The 25934-nt window shown below is 57.7% G+C and overlaps 2 protein-coding genes and 1 long non-coding RNA gene across 5 annotated transcripts in view; 2 read left to right on the top strand and 1 right to left on the bottom strand.

Annotated features, from left to right (window-relative positions):
* Positions 1–131: 131 nt before the first annotated feature.
* On the top strand, positions 132–1736 carry IER5L (immediate early response 5 like). Its single transcript, XM_005674588.4, has one exon. It carries the CDS (start codon positions 345–347, stop codon positions 1557–1559), a length of 1215 nt encoding a protein of 404 aa, XP_005674645.3. The 5' UTR covers positions 132–344; the 3' UTR covers positions 1560–1736.
* Positions 1737–6034: 4298 nt separating this feature from the next.
* On the top strand, positions 6035–9808 carry LOC106509274 (uncharacterized). Its single transcript, XR_014828886.1, has 2 exons — positions 6035–6167; positions 9615–9808. It is a non-coding gene; the product is annotated as an uncharacterized LOC106509274 (long non-coding RNA).
* Positions 9809–24205: 14397 nt separating this feature from the next.
* Positions 24206–25934, bottom strand: part of PTPA (protein phosphatase 2 phosphatase activator) — a 29603-nt gene continuing 27874 nt past the window's right edge. For all 3 annotated transcript variants that reach the window (XM_001926077.7, XM_005660513.3, XM_084998243.1), the window contains one exon: positions 24206–25681. In XM_001926077.7, the coding sequence (XP_001926112.4) occupies positions 25604–25681 (78 nt within the window). In that variant the 3' untranslated portion in view covers positions 24206–25603. The remainder of the gene's footprint in view (positions 25682–25934) is intronic.

Raw genomic sequence — 25934 nt, 5'->3', positions numbered from 1 at the left:
ATTGGCCAGCCGAGTGGCCCCGGGGCGGGCAGCGTCTGTCACTCGGGAGGTTCTGGGCACTGTTATTGGTTCACCAGGTGTGGGGCGGGGCCCGGACGCCCAGCTAAATAGCTGGGGCCGGGGCCGGCCGAGGCTCATTGCTTTGGCGCCGTCTGGGGAGCACGAACCTGCGGGTGGCGCGCAGCGCATGGTGGCGGCTCCTCTCAGAGCGCAGCCGACCCGCTGACCCGGGCTCCGTTTCCCGTGCCCGGCGCGTCCCGGAGGCCGGCTGGAGGCCGAAACAGCAGCAGCATTAGCAGCAGCAGCGGCCGCGGCTGCTCTGCCGCCGCCGTCTCCGCGGGAGCATGGAGTGCGCCCTGGACGCCCAGAGCCTGATCAGCATCTCCCTGCGCAAGATCCACAGCTCCCGGACCCAGCGCGGCGGCATCAAGCTGCACAAGAACCTCCTGGTGTCCTACGTGCTCCGCAACGCGCGCCAGCTCTACCTGAGCGAGCGCTACGCCGAGCTCTACCGGCGCCAGCAGCAGCAACAGCAGCAACAGCAGCAGCCGCCCCACCACCAGCACCAGCACCTCGCGTACGCGGCGCCGGGCATGCCGGCCAGCGCGGCCGACTTCGGCCCGCTCCAACTTGGCGGCGGCGGGGACGCGGAGGCGCGCGAACCGGCCGCCCGGCATCAGCTGCACCAGCTCCACCAGCTCCACCAGCTGCACCTCCAGCAGCAGCTGCACCAGCACCAGCACCCGGCGCCCAGGGGCTGCGCGGCGGCGGCCGGGGCGCCCGCGGGCGGCGCGGGGGCGCTCTCGGAGCTGCCCGGGTGCGCCGCGCTCCAGCCGCCGCACGGCGCGCCCCACCGCGGGCAGCCCTTGGAGCCGCTGCAGCCGGGTCCTGCGCCGCTGCCGCCGCCCGCGCCCGCCGCGCTCTGCCCGCGGGACCCTCGCGCCTCGGCAGCCTGCTCCGCGCCCTCCGCGCCCCCAGGGGCCGCCCCTCAGGCCGCTGCCGCCGCCTCCCCGCCCGCCTCCCCGGCCCCCGCCTCCTCCCCCGGCTTCTACCGGGGCGCGTACCCGGCCCCCTCGGACTTCGGCGTGCACTGCAGCAGCCAGACCACTGTGCTGGACCTGGACACTCACGTGGTGACCACGGTGGAGAACGGTTACTTGCACCAGGACTGCTGCGCCTCCGCCCACTGCCCCTGCTGTGGCCAGGGCGCCCCGGGACCTGGCCTGGCGTCCGCTGCCGGCTGCAAGCGCAAGTATTACCCTGGCCAGGAGGAGGAGGAGGACGACGACGACGATGCAGGCGACCTGGGGGCCGAGCCCCCCGGGGGCGCCACGTTTGCCCCCTGCAAGCGCGCCCGCTTCGAGGACTTCTGCCCGGACTCGTCCCCGGACGCGTCCAACATCTCAAACTTGATCTCCATCTTTGGCTCGGGCTTCTCGGGGCTGGTGAGCCGACAGCCGGACTCCTCCGAGCAGCCGCCGCCGCTCAACGGGCAGCTGTGCGCCAAGCAGGCGCTCGCCAGCCTCGGCGCCTGGACTCGAGCCATTGTCGCCTTCTAGGGACCCCCGAGGGCACGGGGACCCGGGGACCCGCGGGGCTGGGGCCAGACAAAGACTCGGCCAAGGGGCGAGAGGAGGGAACGAACAGGCGCCCGGCCACTCGGGGCTGAGCTGGGGGCAAGCAGAAGGAAACGGCTGATGTTTTATAAATTGTAAAATAAAAAAAAAGAAATCTAAGATCTTGGACTTTATTTTTGCAGAGAGAAAAAGCGCCTATTTAAGTATGCTTTGTGTTTCTCCTACTCTTTTCTTCTTTTTATTGTAGTGATTGCAGTGGTGTTTAGCGAGGAGCCAGCCACGTGAGGAAGGGCTGCTGCCCGGAGGAGGTGCCGGGCAGTCGGGGGCGAGGCAGGGCGCCCGGACCGCCAGGGCGCGCCGGGGGCGCAGCGCAGGAGGGCGCGGGGCCCGGGACGCCGATTCCAATCAGTTGTCAGACCCAGGAAGCCCGGCGCTCTGTTTTTCCCGAGTCCCTCCGAGGGGTGAGGAATGAGTCTTGTGAAATCCTGAGCAAAAACAAAGGCAAATTCTATCTCCGAAAGGGACGTTTGGGTCACATTTCCTCTCTGGGGGCGGCCTCCAAAGTTCTCAAAATGAGAAGGCAGAAATGAAAACACTTCAACTTTTTTTTTTTTTTTTTCTTTTCTTCCTGGGGCGGGTGTCTTGAACCCCTCCTCTCTCCGCCCCTCTGGTTCTGTTCTCCTCCCCTCCTCCACCCTCCTTCCAGACTCGGGGGTGGCGCCGGACACCCCGACACGATCGGACACTGTTTGGGGAAGGGGTGGGGGGCGGGCACGGCCGACTACATTTCCCATCATGCCCAGCACTGCGGTCCTCACTAAACAAAAAAGGAAGTCGATTTCTTCACCTGGATCCCCGGCGGCCCCGAGGGAGGGAGGGGCTGGGACCGCCGACTGTGTTGGAGACTTTTCACTAAGTTCCTGGTCTGATGTAGTGTTTGTGTGTGTGCTTCTAAGTTGCTCTGTCCTGGTTCAGCCTTCGGTTGCGTTTCATGAAACCAGCATTGTTCGAGCCTGTTGAGAACCCAGTCCTGTGTCGTCAGCTGGATAGATTTTGTTTAATTTAAAGCCTTTTGTTGTAGAAAGGTGGGGTTCTTCTGCAACCCCTCTGGTTCTCTGCCATCAGCACCATGTGGACTCCAAAACAAGTTGCCAATCCTTCCTTTCTTGGCCCTTCTCCCTCATTCGTATTTTTGTGCATATTGAATTGTATATCACCGGGTAAAACTGTTCAGATTATTTGTTTAAATTTATAATCTTAATAAAAAGTCGATTATGGAGGATGGTGGTGCCTTGTCTTCAGGTCGGCCCGGAAGTGGAGGGAGGTGGGGAGAGACCCCTACCCTCTTGCAAACCCCAGCTCTCCAGGACTTTGGAGGGTAGGATCTGCCCACGCCCGCAGGGCTGAGGCTGGGAGCGGGATGCGGGCGGGGGGGAGGTGCCGGTTGATGGGGATGAAGCTGATGCTGCGCGCTCCCCGGGGCCCTCTCTCCCCAGAGGGGCCTGCCCCCCCCCCCCCCCGCCCCCAAGGGAACCAGCCGCCCCCGAGGTCTCCAGCAGGAAGCCGAGCCAGCCTCCAGCACATTTCCTGCCCAGCCAGGGGCGCTAGGCCTGGTCCGCCTCAAGTCTGAGCTCTCCTCGGCTGAGCAGAGCAGCCGGGGGGCTTCTGGGCCACCCACACTCCCCGCCCCGCGCCTCCGCCCGCACGTCCGCACGTCTCGGGCTGCAACTTGGGGAAGTTTTTTCCTTTTCCTTTTTTTTTTTTTTTTTTTAAGTTGAGTTTGTTATCACTGCTCGGTGCCACTTGGTGGTGTGCTGGCGGCGTCTCCCTCCCTCCTCGCGCCCCTCCCCTCTTCCTCTCCCCTCCCTCCCGCCTCTCTTCCCTCCCCAGTGGACGGAGGCAGGAAGGCTCCAGGCGCGCTCTCCCCTCTGACCACCTACGGAATGACCTCAGAGTGGGAGAATGTGCCAAGGCCCCGAGGAAGCTCGCGTTCTCCCCACTGCAACCAAATTCACATCTGGAGCCGCGCCTTCGGCCCGGGGGCGCGCGGGGCGGTTCCAGTTTGAGAGGGGTTAGGAAAGAAAGACTGAAGGAAAAAAAGAAAGAAAGAAAAAAGTGGCAGCTTGCTTTCTATTTGACAGTGTCTGTCCCTCTCCCTCTCTCTCCCTCCCTCTCTCTCTCTCTCTCTCTCTCTCTCTCTGTCTCTCTGGTAGTCTCCCCAAAGCTCTCTCGCTCTTTCTCCGCCCTGCGCTCCCCTTTGCTGCGCGAGTCGCCCTGCAGGACCATTCACGTCTCCCATCACCCCCGAAGCCTCCCGCAGGGAGAGGAGGAGCTGCCGCCAAGAGGCCCTCACCCCAGGCTCCAAGAGGCGGACGCGAGCCAGTCCCAGGAGCCTGCTGGGCTGTGGGTCCTGGTGTCGCGCGACGCGAAGGTTTAGGGGACACTCCAGGGCGCGGGGGCCGCGAAGGGCCGCGATGGGGGTGGAGGAAATGGGAGGCTGTGGAGGCGTGTTACCGGGGGGAAAGGCACCTTCACCTCCTAGGGATGTTTTCTCGGCCTCCCCGGGGAAGAGTCTGGAGCTCTGAGGTGGGGGAACGCTGTGTCGCCCCCGCCCCACCGTCCCCATCCCCCCGGCGCCCCCCGTCCAAGTCCAAGGAAGAGCAATTTGATGCGTGGTTTAGATTCAATCCTCCAAGCCAGTTGCCAGAGCTCCCCCTAGCGCCGCTTGGAGGGCGCTGCAGCGGCTGCGGCTGGGAGTGGGCGAGGCGCAGCCGGGGGCGGTGGGGCTGCTGGGGGCGGCTTAGAGCCCACCTGGGGCGCAGCGCAGCGTCGGGATCCAGCCCTGGCTGGAGCGGGAGCCCGGGGGCTGCGTGCATCCCCACTGCAGACCCGCGTCGAGGATGGGGCACGTGGTCCGCCGCCTTTGTTGGGAGCGAGGACCTGGGCAAGGGAAGGGACCAGGCAAGCGGCTTGGGAACTCCCACCCGTCCCTATGGCAAAGAAGGGTGGGTGGTGGCCTGCGAAATTAGAGCTCTGAGCCCAACAGGACCCCGGTCCAGGGTTCTCCTCTCTTCTGCCAGGTTTTCCGAGCTTCGGCTGCACCAAGAGACCTCAGGCACGTTGGGATCTAGGGAAACCGTGGGGTGGGGTTGGAGGGCTCTGGGAGCACCCAGAAGAGAGGTGCCCTCTGCCCAACTATCTTTTCAGGACCCAGGGACCTCGGGCAGCCACACAAAGGGTTAATGCCCTGAGCAGAATGCACAGCGACCCAAAACACAATCCCCTGGCCATCTACCTCTGAGATGTTCCCCACAAAATAGTGACACAAGCACGGTCCTGACGTTAGAGTGCACACCACAATGAGGACCACACCGGGCCAAACACACTGTCCCCAACACAAGACGCTGCAAGTAGCATCCTCACTCCACTCAATGCCACGCCCCCTTCCCTGGAGAATGGCAGAGCAAAGCGTGCCCTCCCGGAACAGGGAACAGCCGGAGAGACTGAAAGGCTGGGGAGGTGGGGGGCTATGAGGATCTTGGGAAAAGGGGGAGGGGCCTGTCCGCAGGCATACCGGGAGCCCACAGACCCAGGTCCTGTGTCCCAGGGCCCTCCGTCCCCATCCCATGGTTTCACGAGATCCCAACGTGCCTGAGGTCTCTTGACACACAGACAACCTGGCAGAGGAGAGGAGAGCCCTGCATTGGGGTCCTGTTGAGTTTCAGATAAGCCCCAGCTCTTTCCAGAAAAAAGGCTAAGCCAGACCCCCACAAGAGCCCCTAGGCAGGACTTAGGGTGAGGGGCTCCTTGAGGAGGTAGGGAGATGGGAAGAGACTGAGGGACTTGGAAGTGATGAGGCAGAGCTTTCAGAGAACAGCATTCTGGAAGCGAGAGCTCCAGCAAGCCCCTGGTCCCTTCAGGTTAACCAGCACAGACACACACACACACACACACACACACACACACACACTTCCCTCAGGCTCCTAGAACACCGCAGGTCCCGCTGCCCTTGATACGTGGTGTAGGGCTGAGCCAGGCCCCAAGCTGCCTTCCCAGCAACACAGAGATGCTGGAATGACAGCCAAGAGCCTCACAGAGCTGCAGGCTGCCTTCGAGAGAGGCCAGGGCCTGGGGATGCCCTGGACTCCCCGGAGGGCCACTGTCTAGAACACTGAGGTCTGAGTGCGTCTATGGGATGTGTGTGTGTGCGTGTGTGTGTGTGTGTGTGTGTGTTCATGGGCTTCCGCTGGTGCAGGGCATGTCTTTCTGCAGCTCCATGCACAGACACACATTTGCAGGGTGCCTACTTGGTGCCTAGCCCGTGCAAAGCCGTGAGCTGAGCACTGCAAAAAAGAACAGCAAATAAAAGGACCCCAAATCCCTCTGTATGTATTCACCCACTTAATTTTCCTCTCAGAGCTCTATACTATTAGCATCCCTGTTTTAGAAACAAGAAAGCTCGCCCGAAGTCATGTGACGAAGAAGCGGCGGGTCGTACGGTTGGAGTTCACAGTCTAGTGGAGAAAAATTCATAACATACTACAATACGGGCTGGCAGATGACCCTGACGCTATCTAAATAGTACCATTGGTAAGTGCTGGCGGAACCCAGACTAGCAAACTGGGAGCACACCCCCCCAACGCTTCATGCTCTGGGTCAAGGGATGGAAAGACACCTGGGACAGTGGTGTCTGTGTCCCACCCCACCCGGGGCAGGGACTGACTAGAACCAGCTTGGGCAAAAGGTGGGATTTCTTGGCTCATGGCACTGAACTGTAGAGTGGGCAGGGGTGCAGCTGGCTTCAGGTACAGTTGGATCCAGGGACAAATCTGCCTCCCGCCACTTTATTTAAAAATTTAAATAAAGAAAGAAAGTGGCCAAGCCCAGTTTGTTATTGGGTCAGGTCTGTGTAACTCTGGGGGTTGAGCTGGGAACCACAAGTCCCAGCTTTGGACAGATGCCTGAAGGGGAGGTGGCCCCAGGAAGCCCTCTGATGCTTGGCCTCTGTGTGCAGGTCCACACTCACTCAACTGATATTAACAACTACCAGGAAGGGAGTGTGGCACAAGGAACCCATGTGCAGGCCTAGGACAGAGCCCTAGGACAGATCTCTTTGCCAAGGGTCCTTTGGATGGGCCTGTCCATGGGGCTCCATCAATTAGAAAGAAGGACAGGGAGTTCCCATCGTGGCGCAGTGGTTAATGAATCCGACTAGGAACCATGAGGTTGCGGGTTCGATCCCTGCCCTTGCTCAGTGGGTTAACGATCCGGCGTTGCTGTGAGCTGTGGTGTAGGTCACAGATGCGGCTCGGATCCCGCGTTGCTGTGGCTCTGGTGTAGGCTGGTGGCTACAGCTCTGATTCGACCCCTAGCCTGGGAACCTCCATATGCCGGATTGGCCTGGAGCCTCAGCCTGTCTGGTATCACCAGGGAAACCGGTTGGGGCAGCTGCCCCAGACTGTGGTTATACTGGTTTAGCCCCGCCCTCCATCCCCCTCAGGCACCCTCCCCCCACTGACCCGAGGGAAGAAAGAAAGTTCCTATAACACCAACAATCCCTACCATTTCTCCCGCGCTTACTGTGTGCTGGGCACTTCTCAAGTCCTTTCACGGGTGGTAACTGAATCCTCCTCTCCCTGACTTCCCTTCTGCTCCCCTCTCCTGCCACTCTCCCCTTGCCCTCTGCCTCTTGCAAGGCTTCTTCCAGCTCCAACCCGCCAGTGAGTTCCTGTGTTTAGCCTTCGCATTTGCTGTTCTGTCCACCCGGAATGCTCATCCACCTTTGTTTGTCCAGCTAATACGGTAGGGATTTCTAGGGCTCCCCATCTTGGGATTTTGTCTCCTTCCCAGGCCCCCAGGAGCACTGCCCCTCCCAGGCCCCTTGCAGTTCGGCAGGTTTCTGGGAGGAATTCTGGCCTTTGGCTTGTGAGTTATTTCCCTTTGCAGAATAACCTGGGTCCTGCATCTCTGAGTCGCCCCGAGAGGGAAGGCATCCCGGAAGAGCTGTCTGATTTAGTCAGACTTTGCATGTTCAAGAAATTAATCTCAGAGTTCCTGCTGTGTCGCAATGGCATCGGCAGCATCTCTGGAGTGCTAGGATGCAGGTTCAATCCCTGGCCCGGCACCATGGGTTAAAGATCTGGCATTGCCGCAGCCGTGGCATAGATCTGATCCCTAGCCTGGGATCTGCATCGGCTGTAGGGTGGCCAAGAAAGAAAAAAAGAAAAAATTAATCTTACTTGTGGCTGCCAAGGGGGAGGGGAAGGGAGTGGGGTAGACTGGGAGTTTGGGGAGTAATAGATACAAACTATTACATTTAGAATGGATATGCAATGAGGTCCTGCTGTATTTCTGATCACTTGGGATAGACCCATGACGGAAGACAATGTAAGAAAGAGAATGTGAATGTATATATTTGACCAGGTCACTCTGGTGTACAGCAGAAATTGTCACGACATAGTAAATCAACCATTCTTTGCTTTTTTTAAAAAAAGGGGGGGGCATTAAACAGAGATACCTATCAAAAAATCAAGTCATACTCAAAATGCGGGAAAAAAGAAATTAAATCTTTGTTGTGTTAAATTGCTGAGATTCGGGCATTAATTTGTTCCTGCAGCAGAGCTTATTTTATACTAATACAACTGACCCATTTAAGATGTCAGCTCAAACATCGGGCCTTCTTGAGCACCACGTTTAAAGTCGTGCCGCTTGCTGGAGTTCCCATTGTGGCACAGTGGTTAACGAATCCAACTAGGAACCATGAGGTTGAGGGTCCGATCCCTGGCCTCGCTCAGTGGGTTAAGGATCCGGCATTGCCGTGAGCTGTGGATCTCTCCACTAGAATGTAAGCTCCATAAGGCCAGGAGCATGTCTTGTTCACACTGTGTCACTGGCGTCTGACATACATAGGTCCTCAATATATTTAAATGAATGGATGAATGAACCCATTTCTTTTTTTCTTTTTTTTTTTTTTTTTTTCGGTCTTTTTGTCTTTTTGTTGTTGTTGCTATTTCTTGGGCCGCTCCCGCGGCATATGGAGGTTCCCAGGCTAGGGGTCCAATCGGAGCTGTAGCCACCGGCCTACACCAGAGCCACAGCAACGCGGGATCCGAGGCGCATCTGCGACCTACACCACAGCTCATGGCAACGCCGGATCGTTAACCCACTGAGCAAGGGCAGGGACCGAACCCGCAACCTCATGGTTCCTAGTCGGATTCGTTAACCACTGTGCCATGACGGGAACTCCCAATGAACCCATTTCTTGAATGAGTGTGACACAGGCAGGTGAGCCTGCGCTCAGGTAGATGTGACGTCTGAATTGCCACCTGCAATTTTCTTACTGTGACTAGACACCAGCCTCAGATGATCAGAAGTTCCCGGGCTAGGGGTTGAATCAGAGTTGCAGCTGCCAACCTATGCCACAGCAATGTAGGGTCCATTGCAGCTTGCAGCAACACCGGATCCTTAACCCTCTTAGTGAGGCCAGGGATCGAACCCGAATCCTCATGGATACTAGTTGGGTTCTTGACGCACTGAGCCACAGCGGGAACTCCTCTGCCACTTTCTAGGTGACAATAATCTCTTCGCTTCCCCTTTCCAAGTCTCCAAACCCTTATCTGCAAAAGGAGGATGCTTTTTTTTCTTTTTCTTTTTTTTGGAGGGGCTACCCCTGCAGCATATAAAAGTTCCCAGGCTCAGGGTCGATGAATTAGACCTACGCTGCAGGTTTTCAGAACAGCCACAGCAATGCCAGATCTGAGCTGCATCTGTGACCTACGCCACAGCAGCAATGCTGGATCCTTAACCCACTGAGCGAGGTCGGGGATTGAACCTTCATCCTCATGATAACTATTCGGGTTCTTAACCCACTGAGCCACAAGGGGAACTCTAAGGAGGATGCTTTTGGGTACCCACCTATGCAGTGAGCCTCCTACAGCACCACACCTGGCATACAGTGGGTGCCTAATAATTAGAGCTATGATATATCATCACTGGTCAGCTCGGCACAGATAATACCTTTTTCCCCGCCAAATGCAGGAAAGGTCCTCTACCAACTCGCTCCACTCAACAAAATCGATGACCTACAAAATAAGAAGAAGCACCTTCTTCCAGAGAGACCCACACAAGATCTTTTCACTCTGGGGCTGGGGAAGGAGGGCGGAGGACATGCCCTATAAACTTTGTTGGAGTTTTTCGTGTCTTTCCATAAATTGGTACTTGTGTTTGCAAAAGAGGTTCTTCTGCAGGAAAATGTCTGGGTATCTTGAGGGCCTGGCTCTGCCTGAGAGTCAACATTTACTCAGGGCTTGTTGAACAGTTTCATTCAGGACACGGGCTTGGTGATGGAATGAATGAAGGGATGGATGCCTGCCTGAATGAACCAACCATCTGTCCTCCAGAAAGTGGGTTAAAGGGAAAACAGCAGGGAAAGAGATTGTTGGCCCGCACCCCCCCCCATCAGCCCTTTCCCCACCCCAACCCCCTGGGTCACCTCCCCTTGACCCTGCCGTCCCCACCCAAGCCAGCCACAGCCACAGCCACAGCCACACTGGGTCAGAGCCGTATCTGCGACCTATGCCACAGCTAAGGCGATGCTGGATCCTTAAGCCACTGAGCAAGACCAGGGATCGAACCCACATCCTCATGGACACCATGTCAGGTTCTTAACCCACTGACCCACAAGGGGAACTCCACCTAATGTTTCCTGAACCCTCCAATATGCCTTTCTCACGTTCCTTCCCTGGTTCCCAGCCACCCTCCAGGCCACCTACACCACCCCCACCCCAGGGTGGGACATGAGGGTCTCCTTTGATACCCACATTAACTGAGGAACGCTGGAAGGCAGAGGAATAAAGCTTCCCTTCGTTTGCACAAAGAACCAGAGGTCTAACACGGATGAAGGACCCGGCAGAGAGGAGTCCCCATCGGGGCTCAGCGGAAATGATGAGGACTGGGTCACAGGTTCGATCCCTGGCCTCGCTCAGTGGGTTGAGGATCCAGCGTTGCTGTAAGCTGTGGTGTGGGTCGCAGACGTGGCTCCGATCCCGCGTGGCTGTGGCTGTGGCGTAGGCTGGTGGTTACAGCTCCAATTCGACCCCCAGCCTGGGAGCCTCCACATGCCACGGGTGTGGCAGAAAAAGAAAAAAGAAGAGACGCGGCGGAGAACAGAACAGGTCCATGTGGGGAGGGGCTGTCAGAACTCCGAGTGACCTGCAGACACTTGGATTGGATGGACAGTTCCAAAACTCTTTAGGCCAAGAAAGGAATCCAGGCATCCAGATGCCCAGGCCTGGATCCTCAGCTCTGCAGGGCCCACTTTATTCAAGCCTCAGAAACTCAACCAAAGCCGGCTTAAGCAAAGGAGAGCTTCATTGGCTCAGGAACTAGGAAGTCCTCGGTGTTTTAGCTCCAGGCACAGCTGGCCCCAGAGGCTCACATGATGTCACCAGGGCTTGCTTGCTGTCTCTTGGCACTTCCTGTCTCTCCTTGGCCTCTTCCTAGGTTTTCGTTGGGGCGTGAGCGTGATGGCCACCAGCCAGGGCCAGCTTCGTGGGCACGTGACCAGTGCAGTCACACAGGGCCCCCCGTTCAAAGGACTCCATGCCTGGGGCTTAATGCCCTGCTGTCTTGATGGGGCTTAAAGTTTATGCAGTCTTGAAATCCATAACAGTCATTTTGACTTCGTGTTTTGGAAGTGAGGTCTGATAGGACAATGGAGTCTGTTCTGAGGGCTTAGAACTTCGATTGACGTGCCATCCTGCCTCCTGTGACCTCCCTGCCTCCCTGGGACATGTTCTCGGCCCCCCACCCCCTACCCCTGGCCCCTGGCCATGCTTGGCCTCCCCTTCTGCATGACTGCTATTGCCTTCCACCCTGGGAACAGGCCCAGGGACGGCTGGGGTCTGGCGTATGTGCCCAGTAGTGTCGCAGGGCGTGGTGGCAGCTCTCGTTGTCTGAGGTTGGCTGCACTACCACCTGCCTGGAAGCCAACCAGAGGCTGTGTCTAGGAGCCCCTTACCTACCCACCATCTGAGAACTGAGATCCTGGGGGGGGTCACCCCTCTGCTGGAGGTTGAGGTGGGGCCCGTGGGAAAGGGAGGAGTCTAGCCAACTTCCCCCGGTCCCAGCCCTGGGCCAAGACTCAGGACATCTGTCTGGTGGTCGGTGGATGGGGTAACTAAGCAACTGTCAGGTTCAAGGGATGGACGGAACATGCCGTGGACACACACATGGGCAGAGGGGTGCCCGGTATTCCCCCGGCCAGCTCCAGGGCGCCCTTCTCCCATAGCCTCCCTGAGTCTGGTTTGTGTTTGTCTTTTCTGGCCAGTGCAAGACACCTTCTGGGACAAGCCACAAAATAAGAATTGAAGAATTTGGGTTACACAAGTTAAATGCTCTAATATTTGCTTTTAAAACTGGTATTGTACAATATAAAGATGAATGGTAAAATTCATGCTGATCATTTAAAAATTCGTGTTTTTCCTTAGAGTGACTCGAAAGCAAATAAAAATTTCATCATGACAAATTGAGAGCCTGTGGAAGGAAGGAAACACATTCTAGGTACCATTAGTAGCATTTTTTTTCCTACTTTTTGAGGAAGGGGCCCTGAGTTTCCCTTTTTTTTTTTTTTTTTTTTGGTCGTGCCCGCAACATGTGGCAGTTTCCTGGCTGGGGATAGAACCCACACCCCAGATGTAACTAGAGCCACAGCAATGACAGTGCTGGATCCTTAACCCGTTGAGCCACAAGGGAACTCCCCTGCATTTCCATTTTGCACTGGGCCCCCAATTATACACCTGGCTCTGCCACTAGCATCCCCAGGAAAACATTTTCCTAGCTTTGCAACCCTGGGAGAAGGGGCATCCTCCCATAGCTCCAAAAGGAAGTACCAGGGATGCCACTCATTGGCACAGCCTCAGTCACATGCTCACCCCTGAACCAATCACAGCAGATGGGGAGGCAGGGCCCCTCTGATTGGCCAAGTCTGGGCCTCTGTCCATCCTGAAGACTGGGGGGGGATTGGTCAGCCCACTTCAACCCTTTTTGATGGGTGCTCTGTAGGGAAGAGGGATCTGTTCCAGGGGAATGGGAGCTGCCCAGCCACCAGCCCCTGCTATGCTTCCTCTATACATTGTATATGCTTAGGGTAAAAACCACAGTATCAGCTGGGCAGAGAGCATCTTAGCGCGGTTCTCCTGGCTCACATCTCCCCAGTGTCCTTTGCGGGGTCCTCCTCCCCCTCCGTTAAAGGCAGGGAGACTCTGGGCTCAGACCTTGGTCCCTTCTCCCTTCCTGCCACCTTCTCCTGGCAAAATTCATGCAGTCCCATCAACCCACTGACAGCTCCATCTCCAGCTGGGACCTCTATGCCGAATGCAGCTCAGAGCCCCAGCTCTGCATGACCTCACCTCTTGGGGAGCTCACTCGTCTGAACCCAAACCCCCAAGAACCACCCCCACACCTGCTTCCCCTCCCCCCAAGTCTGTCTGTCCCATCAAATCGGAGCTGCAGCTACAGGCAGGCCTACGCCAGAGCTTGCGGCAATGCTGGATCCTTAACCCACTGAGCGAGGCTAGGGATTGAACCCGCATCCTCATGGATAATAGGCAGCTTCTTAACCTGCTGTGCTACAACGGGAACTCCTAGCCCTTCATTTTTTCACAGCCTTTATCTGTCTCATATTTTACTGGAGACTTCCTTGTCCGTCCGTCCATCTTCTGCACTAGAATATAAACTGAACAGGGCAGGAATTCATCAGCCCACTGCTCCATCCCCAGCCCCTGGAGAGAACCGTGCACTGCACATAGTAGGTGCCCAATAAACTTCTGTTGGCTGATGGGCCCACTTCCTCTGCTACCTTCCCAGCAGGCAGTGGGAAGCTCACATGAATAAGTGCCGGGTCCCATCAGTGAAGCAGAAGAGACCCCAGGGGGAGGCCTTGGGTGGGGAGAGGAGGCCAGCAAGGGGGCCTGACTGTTTCGGGCAGGGCCTTGAGTGCCAGGATGAATGCCTGGACCATCCTCTGCTGTGTCAGGTGGCCACTTATTCGAAGCAGGGCTGCTTCCACCCCATCTCCTTGCTGCTCTGCCTCTCCACCCTTGGGGATCTCCCACAAACCCAGCCTACCCAAGGCCAAGTTCGAGCGGTCTGCTCTGCCTCCACCAAGTGTGCTGCACAAGTGTGTGCACAAACCACAGAACCGCGAGACCTCAGAGTCTGAGACGCTGGGAGGTGGTCCCGCCAGCCTGACCCTCCACGGGGCCCCAGAACTCCTGCCTTGGACTTGGGGGAGGGACAACTCGGCACCCCAAGCCCCATCCAGCACGTGCTGTCCAGCTTTTTCTAGAAAAACTCCAGGGCCAGGGAGTTTTATCCATTCATTCACTCTACAAAGAGTTACTGGGCACCTACCTACTCTAGAGCAGCCTCTGTTCCAGGCATTGGAGACTCAGCAGTGGACCTGCTTCCTGCCCCCACAAAGCTCCCATTCCACTGAGCCAACAAGTCAATAGATAATAAAATTCCAGATCATAATGAGTGTCATGAAGGCAACGAGAATAGAGAGTCTAGCTCAGGATGGAGAAGAGCTGGTGTGGTCAGGCCTCCTTCTGCAGCCACTCAGAGAAAGCAGGGAGGGCCCCTCGGAGGTGGCAGCCTCTGAGCTGAGCCCTAAACAAGCCCTAAGCAGCCACTGCTCACCCTGGGGTCCAGGCAGTCCAAGCAGAGGGAAGAGCAGGTGCAAAGGCCCAGGGGCAAATGGAGCTGGGGATCTTAGAGGCCCAGGAAGGGAGAATTATGATGGGCATAGGGAGGGGATCAGAGGGGCCAGGTCGTAGAGCAGGTTGTTTTACTGACAGTGAGAAGCTACTTGTGGGATATGATGGGACTCACCTCCAAGTGGCCCAGCGTGGAACCTTGTTCGGAGGGTGGAGTGGAATCAGCTACCAGAGAGGAGGTGGCCACAGCGGGCCAGTGAAAGCGGACAGTGGCTGAGACCCAGATGGCCGCAGTGCAGACCAGGGAAAAGTGGACCCATTTGGGTTCTAATTTGGAGGCACCCGACAGGACCTGCTCATGGGTTGGATGTGGAGAATGCAAGAAAGGCAGCCTAATGCCTGGATGGGGGGCCAGATGGGTGCTGTCCACTGAGATGGGCTGCCTGGGCCTGGGGGAGAACCAGGAGCCACTGGCCACTTCCTCTTACCCAGCCGAAGTGCCTCATCCTGCTGACCCACGCAAGACGGACACCAGACAAACCTGGGTCCACCCTGACGCCCCAGCATGGGCTGGAGGCCGTGGGCCGTCACTAACACCCTCCAAGCCCCAGTTTCATCATCCCTAAAATGGGAAAGTGATGCCAGTTTCCTGGCTCCCTGTGGGGACACCATGACACGTGAAAAGTACATCTTGCAGGCTGACTCCTGGCTCTGCCAGAAGCGCCATTACTGTCCTTGCTGTCCTACCCCACTGTTGTCTGTGGGTTGTTTTTTTGTTTTGTTTTGGTTTTTTTGTCTTTTTGCCTTTTCTTGAGCCACTCCCGTGGCATATGGAGGTTCCCAGGCTAGGGGTCAAATCGGAGCTGTAGCCACCAGCCCACACCAGAGCCACAGCAACTCCGGATCCGAGCCGCGTCTGCGATCTACACCACAGCTCACGGCAACGCCGGATCTTTAACCCACTGAGCAAGGCTAGGGACCGAAGCCGCGACCTCATGGTTCCTAGTCAGATTCATTAACCACTGCGCCACGACAGGAACTCCTGTGGCTTTTTTGTTCTTTTTTTCATCTTTTCTTTTCTTTCTTTTTTCTTTTTTTTTTTTTTTTTTTGCCATGCTTGTGCCATGAAAAAGTTCCCAGCCCAGGGATCGAACCCTTGCCACATCAGCAACCTCAGCCACAGCAGTAACAATACCAGATCCCTTAACCCCTAAGCCACACAGGAACTCCCCCCCTTCATTGTCTTTGAGGGACTGCTCCTGCCTCCCAAAAATAGGTGCCTCTCAGATGGTGCCAGGGTCTGGGGCCAATCTTGGACAGACGGGCTCTGAAACAGTTCGAGGCAGAGGACTCTCAGGCCATCTGAGTGGGGACAGTGCAAGGCAGCCAGGGCCACCCTGAGGTTTCAGCTCAACCCCAGGGAGAGGCTACAGGAGCATGAGCTTTAAGGGGAGAGACCCAACACCTCCCCTGTCCAGCCAGTGGCTTGACTCACCTGAGCCTCAGTTTCCGCCTCTGAGAAATGGGACCACAGTGTAAGGTAAGACAAGCTTTTAGGCACTTCACCCAGGGCCAAACACATAGGCTGCGCTCAGGAGCCACCAGCTTCAAGGTCCCTGGGGACACCTCCAGGGGTCAGGGTGCATGCTGCTTCTGGGGCCTGGAGCAGAGGCAAATGAGGATATGGGGGCGCCAGGGATCTGCATGAGGGGGGCAGGAGCAGCCCCTAGAGGCGCTCATTCAGCAGGACTCACTAGGCCGGTGTGGTCCAGGCTGGAGGTCAGGCCTGGGTCAGCAGACAGCAGTGGGACAGCCTGCCCCAAGCCATACCTCAAAGCCTGCATAGGGGCCCCTCATCGCCCCCACAGGGAAGCCTTCCCACCAGCGTCCTCCACAGCAGCCCTCACCCCCTGCAGGCCCTCTTGTATTGTCCTAAATCCTGTATGAGCAACTAAAAGCTGTGGTAGAAGGTCTGAGCTGGGGAGTTTCCGTCATGGCTCAGTGGGTTAAGAACCTGACATAGTGTCCATTAGGATGCCGGTTCGATCCCTGGCCTTGCTCAGTGGGTGAAGGATCCGGCGTTGCCGTGAGCTGTGGTGAGGCCGGCAGTTGCAGCTCCAATTCAACCCCTGGCCTGGGAACTTCCACATGCCGCAGGCGAAGTCCTAAAAAGAAGGGAGAAAAAAAAAAAAAAGAATGCCCGTGTTGGGGCTCGATGGCCTGAGTGCAGACACTTCTTACCTAGGAAGTCCTGACCCCTTCCCGACCCATGATTGTGGGATAACCCCGTAAGCCCGTGTTTTTATCTCCCCAGTGAGGAGACTGAGGTCCAGACAGATGAAGTAACTGGCTCAAGGTCACACAGCAGCAAGTGCAAGAGCTAATTCCGAGCCCACGCACACCTTGTTGGGGAGCTGGGTCTAGAAGGTTCTGCTCAGAGAGCAGATCAAGTTGAATGTCCCCAGGTGGAGGTCTGGGCAGCCTGGTCCCCCTGCAGCCCCCCGCCCAGGGCTGAACTCTAGTTCTCTGGGGGTGAGACGCCTGCACCTGTTTGGCTTTGCAGGGTCCCTTCGGGAAAGCCTCAATCTAGTCTCCAGCAAATAAGGAGCAGAAAGGGATCTGCCCACACGCGGGCTAAGAGGTCTATCGCAGAGTCGGCGAAACCCAGCTGGAGCGGGTACTGGGTGTCTCAGAGCCAAGGCCGCCCACCAGCCAGGACACCCCTGGCTTTCCCGAGGGAGGGATGCACCTCCCACTTCTTTCTGCTCCCAGGGAGCTGACTCCATGCCAGGCACGGTGGACATCCTACCTCAGCCTCATGGCTCTGGACTGCCCTCCACATGCACAAGTAAGAGGGGGCTCTGCCCCTTTCTTGGGACTCAAGAAACCAGCCCCTGAAGGACTGCAGGAATTGGGAAATTTGGAACCGTTTCTCCCTTGGTTTATAAGTACGTCCACCCGCATCCCCACTCCAGGTCACAGGCAGGAGAAAGGGCACCTCGATTCTGGACTTGGTCTGGACCCAACCCAAGTCAGCTGGGATGCTGAAAACAGGTGCAGGGTGCCAGGGAGGCTGTGGGTACCCAGGAGGGAGCCGCTGACTCTCCTCAACTCTCCCCATCCAAAGGCTCCCTGAGGACTCCCACCTGCCATCTGCTGCCGGGTCCAGTCCTCAACTCTGGTCCCCCAGAAGCTCTACTCCCTGAAGCCCCAGCCACCTGCCCCCTTCCTCAGAGAGGCTCTGCTAGATTTCACCTCCTTTATCCAGACATGTCTGAGCAAGTCTCCCCTGCTTCTCTCCCTCCTGCCTCCCTACTGGAGGTACACCGGATTCCAGTGGTCCTTAGGGGGAAAAATTTTAACTGGTATCCAGCATTTTTTTTTTTTTTTTTTTAATGGATGCACCCACAGCGTATGGAAGTTTCCAGGCCAGGGAGTGAATCTGAGCCACAGTGATGGCCACGCCGGTTCCTTTAACCCACTGCACAGGCTGGGGATCAAACCCACGCCTCCACAGCAACCAGAGCCACCGCAGTTGGATTTTTAACCCACTGCACCACAGCAAGAACTTGGGGGAAATTTTTTTTTTTTTTTTTTGTCTTTTTGCCATTTCTTGGGCCGCTCCCGCGGCATATGGAGGTTCCCAGGCTAGGGGTCTAATCAGAGCTGTAGCCACCGGCCTACGCAAGAGCCACAGCAATGCAGGATCCGAGGCGCATCTGCGACCTACACCACAGCTCACGGCAACACCGGATCCTAAACCCACTGAGCAAGGCCAGGGATCGAACCCACAACCTCATGGTTCCTAGTTGGATTCGTTAACCACTGCGCCGTAACGGGAACTCCAAATACTTGGGGGAAAATTCTTAAACACAGTTTCTTCTTCTAAAATTACAAAATGATAATGTGGACATTGTAGAAAGATTTAAAAATCAAATATGAAAAACAAAACGCAAATACTTACCCACAATCATTTTCCCTGTCCCTCCCATGACTCAGTAATGTTTAAAATCTTTTTTTTTTTTTTGTCTTTTTAGGGCCACACCCGCGGCATACGGAAGTTCCCAGGCTAGGAGTCTAATCAGAGATACAGCTGCTGGCCTACACCACAGCCTCAGCATCGCCTGATCCTCAACTCACTGAGCAAGGCCAGGGATCGAACCGGCAACCTCATGGTTCCTAGTCGGATTCCTTTCCACTGCGCCACAATGGGAACTCCAGGAATATTTAACATCTTCATAATCATCTGTTGGAGGCAGGAAAAGCAATACGGGTTTCCCCCAAACCGCCACACCCCCATCACCCAGGGACAAGCGTGTTACTACCTAGAGAAAGTGCCCTCTGATCCTTTGTCCACGTGGATGAGAGACAGACCCATCAAAAGGTACATTTTTTCTTTTTTTTTTCTTTCTTTTTTTTTTTTTTACAGAAAAAGAGCTGCTTTTCCCACTTCCCAACAGGTCATAAGCATCTTTCCGGGAGAATCAATGGGTAAGTGCCTCATCTGATGGCCCATTTGTATGCCTGCTCCACCCGGCCTCCTACAATCCCCCACCGCTGGACACACAAGTTATGTCCAGTGTTTCATGAGGGTAAGTCATGCTAGAATAGGCTCCAGGACGGGGTGAGGGGCTGCCTTCCTTATTCACTGCAGCATCCCAGAGCCTGGCACAGGGCGGGAGCAGAGTGGGCTCCAGATGCTGCCTGGATGAGTGACCCAACCTAAGCCAGCCTCTCCAGGGCCCCCTCCACCGTGACTCTGGTCCTCGGCCTGCAGCTACACCCAGGTCCCCCAGGGCCACTCCAACAGCCCACTTGGGCTCTGCTTTCCTCCCTCCCCTTTTTTGCCACCCTGACGCCACCCTCATCCCTCCCTGGCCCATTGTACTTCTGCCTCAGGGCCCTTGCCCCCAGAACTGCTCTCTGAGGTCCCCCAAATACCCCAACTCCAGTGCTGGCCAGCTGGCCTCAGTGCAGCAGTGGACAGGCCGAAGCACCCCCTCGGCCTCAGCAGTGTCCCCCTGCTGCCAGGCTGGGTGCCCAGCTTCCTCTCTTTCCCCCCCAGTTCTCCTGGGTGATCTGGCCCATTCTGCCCCTCCATCACCCTCCGCAACAGGCAGAGCCCCTAAAATCTATCTCAGCCGTTCACAGATACTTCTGAGCACCTGCACTGTGTGACCCCTCCTAGGGATAGAGGGAGACAGCACCCCAGTGGCCGGGAGCAGCAAGATGGGTGCCGCGCCTAGGGGGGTGGGCCTCAGCCCCCACCAAGGAACCCCAAGTATAGAGAAGCTGTGTCTGCGGAGCAAACAGCCCCCCACCACCCCATCTTCCAACTAGATGGCTGCCCCCCCAGTGCCCCCGAAAGGTTCTGGAGCAGCTGCACAGACACATGTGGTCCCAGAGCCAGTGTGCTGGGTACTCAGAGCAGGGGTAGGCAGATGGCTGCCTGACCATCCAGCACACCTGATCTGGTCCAGGGCGCCAGGTGAGGATGCTCAAGGAAGCGAGGCCTCCACTGCGCCCTGAAGAATGACCAGGGGTTCCCAGTGGGAAGAGCGTTCTAGAGAAGGGCCTAACTATTCAGTGGCCTGGAGAGTCTAAGGAACAGAAAAGAGGACAGGGTGGCTGGACCCCAGGGAGCAGCGGGGGGGAAGGGAGCCTGAGGCTGGAGTGCCGGAGGCAGGTGGGGTGGAGGGCGGTCCTGGAAGTCCCTGCAGCCCAGATGTCCCCTCCCCACCAAGGACTGGGACTCAGGAGCCTGGCCAGCCTCCCAACCAGCCACATCCAACACGTCTTCCCAACAGAGCTCCTCAAACTCAGTGTCTCTCCCCCACCCAAGCCTGCTCCTTCTGCTGGGGTCCTCCCAGGCAGACAGGGGGTGTCCCCAGCATCATCAAGAACTCTGCCCTCAGAGTTCCCTGGTGGCTCAGCAGGTTAAGGATCAAGTATTGTTACTGCCATGGCTCGGGTCACTGATGTGGCATGGGTTCAATCCCTGCCTGGGAACTTCCAAATGCCATGAGCATGGCCAAAAAAAATAAATCAATTTAAAAAAAAAAGGACTCCGGAGTTCCCGTCGTGGCGCAGTGGTTAACGAATCCGACTAGGAACCATGAGGTTGCGGGTTCGGTCCCTGCCCTTGCTCAGTGGGTTAACGATCCGGCGTTGCCGTGAGCTGTGGTGTAGGCTGCAGACTCAGCTTGGATCCCACGTTGCTGTGGCTCTGGCGTAGGCCGGTGGCTACAGCTCCGATTCGACCCCTAGCCTGGGAACCTCCATACGCCCCGGGATCGGCCCAAGAAATAGCAAAAAGACAAAAAAAAAAAAAAAAAAAGACTCCACCCTCTCCATCAGCACCAAATCCCACCAATCTCCTGCTGCCCAGCCCAGGGCTCTCTCTGCCCTTCACAGGGCCTTCAGCATCTCCTACCTGGGCCGAGGCACCAGTCTTGGCACCACCAGCATCCAGCTCCCACCCAGCAGTCAGACAGCTGCCCGGGATCCCCAAATCTCAATGGGACGATCTGGGTCCCCCCACATCCTCACACACAGGTGCCAGTTAAACACCCTCCCTGGTCACTGCTTCGTTTACTGGTGCCCGCTGTGTGCCAGTCTCTGCTGGCCCTGGGAGCCAGCAGTGAGCTGGTCCCTGTCCGTCCGTCTTCCAGCAGAGCAGACAGACACGAAGCACATGCCTCTCGCAAAGAACTAAATGCAGTTGTGTGCGTCTCTGGCAACACGTAGGGGTGGGGCTGGGGGTGGTCTCCCACAGAGGCGGCCCAGAGCCCTCCGTGGGCCTGCCCCCTCCTGCCTTTGCACCCCTGCCTCTTGTGGCCCAACCTCCACCCCTCTGCTCACAGCAGCCCCCACTGGCATGCCCTCTGTGCCCACATCCAAGGCCCTGCCCAAAAGTCACCTCCTCCACACAGCCTTCCCCAGGTCCCCAGATTCCTTTGTCCCCCTTCTTCCACAGCCGGTCCACTAGCTCTTGCTTCTCCCACTAAGACTTTTCTTGAAAGCAGGATGCTCACCTCCTCATCTCTGCATTGCCCCAAGTGACTCAGATGTACCCTATGCTTAATACTTGTTGGATTCACGAAAAACACATTGCCCAACGTGGGTGCACGTCACCCTTGTTCTCCTTCCAGCACAATCCTGCCCAGCTTTTCCTCCCAGGAAAGGCCTCTGCTGTCCCTCCCTGACCATGGCTCAGCCTCAGCTCCTTTGAGCCAGGAAGGAACACAGCTGAGGTTCAGTTTGTTCCCTGGGGCCTCTGGCCCAGGAGGGTGGGAAGCTGACACCCCGCCCTCCAGCTCTGGGGGCAGGAACCCTTGCCACACTCCATCCCCCAGGTCGTGCGTGGCCCTCCCACCCTGCCCCCAGCCCTGGCCCAATCCTAGGTGCCCACTGCCCCCGAGTGCCCCGCCACGCCCTCCTCCCTCACCTCCGCCTGCTCTCCCCACCTTGCCTCACATTTCCCTGCGGAGGAAAACCTAGCTCGACCTGCCTCATGCCCGCCGCCGGCCTGGGGCCTGCCTCCCCTCCAGGAGAAAGGACAAGCAGCTGGTGTCTCTCTACACCCGCTCCCATCAGTTCTCTGCCCGCGCCTGCACCGCCACCTTCCCGCTCCGGGGTTGTTCCCAGGGCCCAGGGGACACAGAGGCTTCCCTGACCTCAAATCCCATCCACTCACCTGGCCGTTGCCCCCTTTACAACAAAACTCCTAAAGGGGAGGGAGCTGTGGGGAAAGAGGCCCGGCAACCACACTGCCCACCGTCCTCACCCACGCCTGCCTCTGCCAGGGAGCCTGGGTGGGGAGACTGCGTGCTTCCAGGAGCCCCTCACCAGGCATCGTAAGGAAGCGCCCTGTGTCCAGGGACCTCCCTGTTCTGTCCCCACTTCCTCCCCAGCCTGCACCTAGGGCTTCCTCCCCCCACCCCCACCCCACTGGAGCTGCCCTTAGCGAGGACCCAAGGCCCCAGGGTCCATCCTCTGTCCTTAGTCATACATCCAGCGGGTCACCACCAGGCCCTTCCCCTGTACCAAACCCTCCAGCAGCTTCCACAGACTACCCCTGACTAGACTCCAAACGCCTCTGCCTCCACGCACCGCCCCAGCCCTCCCCCACCGCCCCAGCAGCTCTCCCCCCCCCTTTTTTGTGCAAGGGTTTTTTTTGTCTTTTTAGGGCGGCACCCGTGGCATATGGAGGTTCGTTCCTAGGCTAGGGGTCCCACGAGAGCTGTAGCTGCCGGCCTACACAACAGCTCACAGCAACACGGGATCCTTAACCCACAGAGCAAAGCCAGGGATCGAACCTGCATCCTCATGGATGCTCATCAGATTCATTTCCACCGAGCCACGATGAGAACTCCGCCCCACTCTTTGGGGTCTCAGCTCTTGTCTTTCCTGACCCTTGTAGCTCAAGTAAACCCCGCTGGCCGACCCCAATTAATTGCTCTTATTTTCCTCTTTGTAGTAACGCACCCCTCCCAACATTCTGCTATTTCTGGATTTATTGTCTTCAACACTAGAATGAGGAATATGCAGCCACTATTTGTGAAATGAATAATTTCAAATTATGCCCATTTTTCAGATCAGGCTCAGAGATGAGGTTAGCTAGCAGGGTCTCCTAGCTTCGGAGGGTCAGGCCTTGGGTTGAACTCATGCCAGACTGTCTCCAGAGGCAGGCCTCGGAGTTCTCCCATGGCACAGTGGGTCTTATCCAGCGTTATTGCTGCAGTGGCTTGGGTCGCTGCTGTGACACAGGTTTGATCCCTGGCCCAGGAACTTCCACATATGGGGGGTGTGGCCAAAAGAAAAGTCACAGGCAGGCCTCTTGGCCACCAGGACCTCCAACTCTGTGCCAAGCCTCCGAGGCAGGAGAAAGGCTGAGGGTTCTTGTTCTTGGAGGAGGTTTGTTTGAAGACAGAAGCCAAGTCTCAGGCACAGCAGCCCAATTCCCAACTCGAGTAGGATAGGGACACAAAGGGAAGAACAGAGAATGCCCCCTTAAAAAGCACAGGGGCAGTGGGAGGTCCCGTTGCAGCTCATTGGAAAAATACCCAACTAGTATCTAGGAGGATTTGGGTTCAATTCCTAGCCTTGCTCAGTGGGTTAAGGATCTGGCGTTACTGTGAGCTGTGGTGTAGGTCACAGACGTGGCTCAGGTCCAGTATTGCCGTGGCTGTGGTGTTGGCCAGCAGCTGTAGCTCTGATTTGACCCCTAGCCTGGGAATTTCCATATGCTGTGGGTGTGGCCCTAAAAAGCAAAAAAAAAAAACCAAAAAAACAGTGCCGGGGCGGAAGTCTGTGGTGGGGCAGCAGGCTAAGGAACAGCATCGTTGCTGCTGCGGCCTGGGTTGCTACTGTGGTACAGGTTCAACCCCTGGCCCAGAAACTTCCACATGCTACAGGCGTAGCAAGAAACAAACAAACAAACAACTGCAGGGGCACATTTCATAGCCAGGCCCAGGTCACGCTGGGGCTGACCCAGAGGTTGGGCAAGGCTGCCTTCATCAGGCACAGCCGCAGTGACTGTGGGCCATCTGCACACTGTGTGCCCTGCACTGAGGACGCCACAGCTTCATCTGCTCCCAGCCAGCGCCCAGGATCACCCTCACTACAGACGAGGAAGGGAGGCTCAGAGAGATCCAGTAACTTACCCAAGGGCTTGCAGCTGAGGGGGGAGACAAGCAGGACTTGAACCCAGGTCTCAGCTTCGAGCTTGCTGAGGCGGCCATTACCCACTCAGGTGCCTTCCTGCTGCCCAGGAGAGGCTGGACCCAGACCCGAGCTCAAACAGCTCAAGCCCCAGACCCCACGGCCCAAGGGAAGGGGACTGGATGGGGGACAAGTTGTCGTGGGGAGAGGAAATGAGCGCAGGGCATGAAAAGACACACCTCACGCTGGTGACAGGTGCAAAACAGAGGCTTTAATCTGAACAGCAAAGAAGACGCCAGGGGCTGAGGGGGACCCAAGGGGAAAGAGGGGAGGAGGAGCCAGCGAGGCGGTGGTCTGGACCCTGGCGGGGAGGCAGGACTGAGCCTCTCCTAGGAAAACTCTTTCTGTGACCCTGCGGCTCCTGCCCCAGCCTCTGCCCAGGCCATCGGCCCAGACCAGAGGCCAAGCCCCTGAACTGTGCTCCTCGGGTGCTCCTCCTTCCCCAAGGTGTGTGCATCCAGCTGCCAGGAGGGACAGCGGAGATGGGGGACGGGCAGAGGGGAGTCTACAATAGGAGCCAGGCCTGGGAGCAGCCCCTCAGCCCCAGGTGAGCCTGCCCGGCCCAGCCCCTGCCCATCCTCGGAGCCCAAGCCTAGGCTCGAGGGGCCACCACGGCCCCCTCCTGGAACGCCAGCAGGCGAGTTTGGGGAGGTAGCAGGACAAGGGAGCAGACTGCTGTTTTCAGAGCCCTCCTGCTGCCCATGCAGCCACCACCCAGCCGAGGGGCAGGGAAATGGGGCCAGGGCCTGGGGAAGCAGCAGCAGTGCGGAGCAGGAGCAGCAGACAAGAGGGCCGAGAGGGGCCCAGGTTCTCCGGGTCCCCCGCACCCACCCTTCCAGAGTTCCTGCCACCCCCTCTCCCAGCAGGGGAGAGCTCCGAAAAAGCAGGCCTCACGCAATGCACTGGTGGGCAAGCCCGCCGGGGCCCTTCCAGAAGCCTGGAGCCCACCCAAAGGGCAGCTTCCAGAGGCTACCCCTGAGCCAAGGGCCCAAGAGCAGAAAAGCAAGGACGAGGCACTGGACACAGGTGCCCACAGGCCCAGGGGCAGCCGTGAGAAGGAACTGGGAGGGTCCCCAGCAGAAGAGCCACTGTTTCTCCCTTGGCAACCCCACCCCGGGCTGGCCTCCAGCCCTTAGAACACCTGGACACCCACCCGAACATGGCTTGGGAGACTGACCCACCCTGTGGGGAGCGACTGCTCCAACCCCAAGAAAGGCAACCTGGGAAGGGAGAGCCATGGCAAGGGCACAATGCACCCCCTCCCCACAGCGGCCCGGAACAGCCGGGGTCGCAGACGGGACGGGACAGGAAGGAGATGGCGGGGTGGGCCCAGGGCCCCTGTCCCCCCACTCCCTTGCCCATCCACCCCAGGGGAAGTCAGGAAACTGGCCACACTTTGGTCACTTCTCCCAACTTGGGTCCTTCGGCCTTATGCCCTGAGCCTCCCTCAACCCCACGCTCACCACCCACCCCAGTAAACAGCCTCTTGTCGAACAAAGAACAGAGGGAGGGGGTGGGGAGGGGCTGCAGCCGGGGAGGGGGGCGGGCATAGGAACTGCAGCCTGGACGGCCGGCAGTGGGCCCCCCCTAGCACGATGCGACGGGATGGATGGGCAGCAGGCTCCCGAACTTGAAGTGCTGGATCACGGGGAACTTCTCCAGGCACTGCGAGGAAGGAGGGGCAGAGCAGACAGGTGAGGGCCGTGCTGCAGCCCTGCCAAGGCCTGCCGGGCCTCCCGGGCCTCCAAGGGCCCCCTGGATGACCCTGGAGGCCCGGACCGATGTGGTTCTAGAGGTGTCTATCCAGGGCCCAGGCCTCGGCCCAGGCTCAGAGCAGCCCCCAGCCTCTGGGGAAGGGCAAAGCTCCCCACCTGTTCCTGACCGCCCCCCCAAAGACCCCCAGTGCACAACAATCAAG

Source organism: Sus scrofa, chromosome 1 (assembly GCF_054392235.1).
Source record: "Sus scrofa isolate SSC_HxYL_T2T_F1_AM1 chromosome 1, Sscrofa_HxYL_maternal_Yorkshire_Landrace_v2.0, whole genome shotgun sequence".
Lineage (NCBI taxonomy): Eukaryota > Metazoa > Chordata > Mammalia > Artiodactyla > Suidae > Sus > Sus scrofa.
This window is presented reverse-complemented; position numbering and strand designations above follow the sequence as displayed.